The sequence below is a fragment of the Grammomys surdaster genome, unplaced genomic scaffold (genome assembly GCF_004785775.1).
Source record: "Grammomys surdaster isolate TR1022 unplaced genomic scaffold, NIH_TR_1.0 185, whole genome shotgun sequence".
Classification (NCBI taxonomy): Eukaryota; Metazoa; Chordata; class Mammalia; order Rodentia; family Muridae; genus Grammomys; species Grammomys surdaster.
This window is the reverse complement of record NW_021604630.1, coordinates 1001809-1007808: the sequence shown is the minus strand read 5'-3', so window position 1 is coordinate 1007808 and position 6000 is coordinate 1001809. Positions and strand designations below refer to the sequence as shown.

At 40.7% G+C, this 6000-nt stretch overlaps 1 protein-coding gene across 1 annotated transcript in view; it reads right to left on the bottom strand.

Moving 5' to 3' along the window:
* Positions 1 to 669: 669 nt before the first annotated feature.
* Positions 670 to 6000, bottom strand: part of Zmat4 (zinc finger matrin-type 4) — a 248820-nt gene continuing 243489 nt past the window's right edge. Inside the window, exon 5 of the mRNA XM_028768142.1 lies at positions 670 to 770. Within this exon, the coding sequence (XP_028623975.1) occupies positions 670 to 770 (101 nt within the window). The remainder of the gene's footprint in view (positions 771 to 6000) is intronic.

Sequence of the window (6000 nt, the reverse complement as noted above, 5' to 3'; positions counted from 1 at the left end):
ATATATATATATATATATATATATATATATATATATATATATATATACACACACATGACTTAATCTGAATTAAATACTAGGGGATAAGTTAAATTTTCATAATATTTGACAACATATATCCAAAATGAGAACATAAGAAATATTCACAGAGTTTGACTGCATGACACAGAAGCTTTTTAGTAAAATCTACAAACAGGGATCATGTCAGTTACTCAGAAACAAAATAGAGTTCTAAAAAGTTTCCTCAAGGTCATAAAGCATGCTGAATTATTTTTGAAGAAAATTCCATTACTTGTGCTGAAGTGGGAGAAGCAGCTGCTCTTCCAGTAACGCTAGGGACATTTGGAAGGCTCAAGCTGCATAAATGTCAAGGAGACTTTGCAGATAAGAAGATAAAATGTACATCAGTCTGCCTTTTTGAAGATATAACACATCTGGGTTTAATGATCTTGCAAAAACAAGTCCACTAGAAGGACCCAAGAGTGGGAACAGAGAAAGAGTGGGAACAGAAATAGTAGAAACAAACAGAGAAGGGGTAGAAATAAGAACGGGATGGGAAAAGGGAAGGAGTGTGAACAGGAATGAAGTGTGAACAGGGATGGATTGTAAACAGGGAAGGAGTGGGAACAGGGACGGAGTGGGAGCAGGAATGGAGTGGGAACAGAGTACCTACTTGGTCTGATGCTTTGATCCTTGCAGGTGTGCATGGTACTGTTCTATGGAGTTGAGCGACACACTGCAGGTGGTACATCTGTAAGTGCGTCTCAGACCTGTGGGCGACAAACAGGCTTAGTTAGCTGCTTTCCATCAGTCCTGATGATGAGTGAACTTTAGAATTTCCACAGAGGCAAGCTCTGAGTATCAGAAAAGACTCCTGGATCTCCTGCTCCAAGGCCACTCCTGCCCCTCCTCCCAGAGCCCAGCCACCAGACTCAGCAGAAGTGGGAATATGCAGGTGCTTGTACTCAGAATATCCTATTTATAGATGGCTGAAGCAACTCTGAACTACTCAGGATAAATGCTTTGGGAATTTTCTAATTCAAGCTAAGAAGCATGCTATCCCTTACCTAGCAGCCCTGCACACAAATCCCATAAATAGTTTTATTCTGTACAGTAAAATTAAAAACTTAAAAAAAAAACTGTACCATTTCTTTGCCATCTCCATTCCAAAACAGAACTGAAGCATAGCACTAGATAGTATTACCTTGCACTCAATATTAGGACTGTTTTATAAAATCAAGTAACCAAAAGAAAAAAAAAAACCTCCAATCAGTTCTTGGGCAGTCTGAGTTCCCATCAGAGTTAAGAATATCTATGCATTCGTCTGTTTACTTACTTGCCTCATTAATACAGCATCAGCTTTGGGCTGGGCACTAGGAATTCCAAGATAGAACAATCACGCTTTGCTTTTAAGGAGTTGAGCAAAATCTTGACTATTTCAGAGCACGGATAAATACCAACGGTGAATTGGTGTTGTCGAACAGCATTCTCTACATGACATTAAACCTCTGGTGCAGTAGAGGTTCACAGTGTTACCATTCCTCCTGCTGCTCTATCCCCAAAGGAGTGGGGGGAAGTAAAGCTAATGCTGAATCCTATAAGCCAGGAGCCCACACTAGTCAGTTTGAGACCCTTGGAAAGACAGGTGACCCTATGCTACCTCGTATGATCTCTTGTGAAGTAACTTGTCATTCCCCATTGCATCCAAAGCTTCTACACTGCATTATCAGCCTTGAAGGAAGCAGGGAAAGCATAGTGAGGGAAAGAAAGAACAAAGTCCCAGGAGAGAAAACAGAGAACTCTAGCACATACTTCTTCATGACAAGCAGGAGGCGCATCTGCTCTGCCCTGGAAACGTTAGCGGGAATTTCCCATGTCTGTGGAAGAGCAAAGGACTTCTTGAAATTGAAAATTCAGGCCCTGCGAGAATGACCCCCATGGAGGCAATGTGAAGGAGAAGTATAAGGAGGGGGAGCTCTCTCCAGAGTCTGACTACAGATGTTACAAGTTCTGCAGATGAAATGTGGTAGCATCGTCAGATCTGCCCTTACATCCAGGATGTGAGGAAACAGTCAAGCGCTAAAGAAAGAGCAGAGTAGGGGCTGGACCTCAAACATCTGCCCAAGAGAAACTTCTAGAACAGTGGTTCTCGAGCTCCTGTTGCTGAGACCCTTTAATGTTAGAGTTCCTCATGTGGTGGTGACCCTCAACCACATGCTACCTCATAACTGTAACTTTGCTACTGTAATGAATCATATTGTAATCATCTGATATGCAGGATATCTGCTATGAAACCCTATGAAAGAGTCTTTTGACCCCCAAAGCAGTCTAGACCTACATGTTGAGGACCAGTGTTCTATAGGTTCTGTTCAGTAAGCTAAGCACAGGGCCAGGAAACGTTTCAAACTAGAATTCCATCCTACCCTACACTCAAAACCACAGGCAGACTAAAACCAAACCAAACAACAAAACCCCCCAATTCCCTGGTGTGTCTCGCTTTTCTCACTTCTTGGAAACTTGACTTAGTCCCAGGAATGGTGGCTCTTAGGAATGAAAACCAAGCTGCTCCATTAAAAAGAGCTGAGCTTGCACTGCCTTCCCATTTCCGACAGATTATCCTCCTCCCCAAACCCAGAGGCTATAAGTTATCACAGCCAGTATAGGAGTTGTCAGGATGCTTATCCAGGCCTGATCCATTCTGCTCCTTTATGCATAGACTCAAAATATGAAATCCGGCTTCAGGCAGTAACTCCCTCCAGAGGTCTCCATCAATCTTTTCATAATAAACAGTAACTGCTTCGTGTGAGTCCTCCTTAGAGTTCACACTAATCAAAGGGCTCCTCGTAAAAAAAAAAAAAAAAAATGGAGACTCAGTTTGGCAATAGGCATAAATATTTATGTTTAAAACTGGGAACTTTTAAGAACATCAACAAATCTAAAAAAAAATATTCTGACCTGCTACTTTCCACAAGGATTCTCATGCTCTGCAGTCAAACCAGGGCATGGGCAGGGAATATCGGGTACTTTCTTGCAGAACAAAGTACAGGGGTAGGAAGTGGGCATAGACAAGAACAAAACCAGGGGGGGGTAGAGGGGACATCTCCCACACAAGACATGGCATTCTCAGTAGGAACTGTGGGCTTTATTAATACTTCGCTGAAATCCTAACTACTTTGGAATTATATGGCTCTTTTCCCTCCGGGAACTACAGAATCTAATTATTAAATCAAAAATGTCAACTTCCTTACTGAATCCATTTCAGCACAATAAGACATTAACAGCATCCTAAAGCCCCGGAGTCTAGTATCGGATGGTGTGGGAACAAGACACAGAGTTTCTGACTTGGAGGAGCTTCTTGAAGACACATCAGGTTGTATTTATATTTCCCAGCACAGTGTTTATAACAGATAGGTCTGGAGAGGTCAGCAGAATGTGTCTCCTCAATGTGTCTTTTCAGGTTCAGTAAAACTGGAGTCTACATTGCTTCTGCTGCAATGACTGTACATTAGAGAAACACCTCTGAGCCCGTACTATGGTGCCAGGTATTTTTGCTGAATGCTGAGAATACTGGAAATAATAAGACAGCGTATGTTTTTCTATGGAGCTAGTTGGGGAGAAAGGGAAACAATGAGTTGATGCCCCCTGAGATCTTGGAACAGAGATGGCTCTCCAAGGCCTCATTAGAGAAGCTACTTTTGCACTGGACACTGGTAAGCGGAGAATCACAAGTGGTCCAAGAACTGAGATCAAATGAGGGTGACGTGCTCCATCCTAAATATGACCCACTGACCTCCAAGGCTGAGGGAACATTATGGAAGAGGAGGCAGAGAAGGAATGCAAATGTCAGAGGCTGGGGAGGATTTACTTGAAACAGTGTCTTCTGGACTCAAGGCACCCATGGTTGTTTGAATGAGACCTGACTAGTATCCACCATGGACGGGAGACAAGGGTTCTCAAGGCCCCACCCCTGGATAAGGAACTATTGGCAGTTAATATCTTCTAGGGAAAGTAAAAAAAAAAAAAATCAATTTTATTTGGGGATACGGCCCTTGATAGTTTGGCCTTGGTCCATGGTGTGACCCCACACTCCTGCCCATGTAGGCACTTCTAATTGGACTCAGTGGGTTCCATGAGGAGTCTAATAAAAACAGGATGGTGACAAAGGGATGCTGGGTAAGGAATGTCCCAGGGAGAGGAAACAGCACATGGAGGGCAGAGGATGAAGGGGGTCGTAGTGAAAAGTGGTCAAACAAAAGGAAAAGATGAATTTAAAAGGCAAACAGCCTTGCCAATAGAGAATTCAGCATCCACTAGGATACCATTTGAAACCCAACAAAGACCAAACATACACCCATAAACAAAACCTAGCCACACAGTATGCCTGCACATTTGAATTGCTGCATAAAATTCTTAAAGTGAGGAAAAACAAAAGCAAAGCAAACAAACAAAACCCTACACTAGAATGAATTTGAGATCTATAGGCAAAACACAGTGACATGAAGATAAGAATAGATAAATATGACACTAGCCAAAGGATACCAGGCTTGATGGCCACTATCTGCCACTCAGGCCTCACATGTGGAAAGAAGAGAAGCAAGTCCTGAACATTGTTCTCTAACCTCTCATGTGCACTGTGATGTGCACACATGCTTGCATACATACAACACACATACACACACAATCATACACACACAATAATATCATACACACACAATAATACATACACACAAACACACACTCACATACATACAACACATACACGTTCACATAACACAACACATACACACCCACATATACATAATGCACATACACCTAAACATATACACATACCAACAACACATACTCACATACACACACAAATACACAGTCACATACAAACAATAATATGCACACACTTACATAGACACACAAACACACACATATACATATACATACATGCTCACATAAACACTACACATACAAACTTACATATGTACACACAGTCACGTACAAATGACACACACACTCACATACACAGAACACATACACACATACAGACAATGCACACACACAAATACACAAACTCACATACACACAGCACATACACACATATATACCCATAAACACACTGATATACATACAAACACACACAAACATACACATACTCAATACATACAATACACACAGACACACTAACACTTGCTACACACACTTATATATACACACACAGCAAACACAGACAACATATACACAGCACACACAAACACACACACATACATACATACACACAATACACACATAAACATTCACAAAAAATAATGAACATACGGGTATTTTAAAAATTGCTCTTAATTTACCCAAAGGCCACCAACAACATAGATATTATATTTTAGTGTTCATAACAGCATGGAGTTCAAGCAAAGAATGAGGGGGAGTAGAAAACCACTACTGAAGAATCATCTCATTTTATATGGAATAGTGCAATTTTAAATCTAAAACAGTGGAAATGTTAGTCCCGCATGCTCTTACTGCACTTACTAAACAAAGGCAAAGAGCTAAGGACAGAGAACGTAATACAGAGTGGTAAGCATTTCTATCAGTGAGCTGGAAAGAACAGATAGAAAATAGAAAACATGGAACTGTGGGAAAGTGACAGTCCATATACACCCATACACATAGCACATGCTCTACACATGTATACCATATGCATACATATATACCACAAACATATATACTACACATACACACAGAGTCATTCATAACCACACATATACCCCCTAAACACACAGACCATCCTTCCCCCCCCACATATATAGGTAGAAAAATAAAAATAGAAAACAGATGGAACCTATAGAAAACAAACATCAAAGTGATAAAAGTATATTCAATCACATTACTAATTATATTAAATATAAACAGGTTTAAAAAAACTCAATATGCTAAAATTGTCAGAGTGGATAAAAAACAAGACCCAAATATATCAAACACACACTATATTCAAAGGCAGACTTTGTGTGCTTA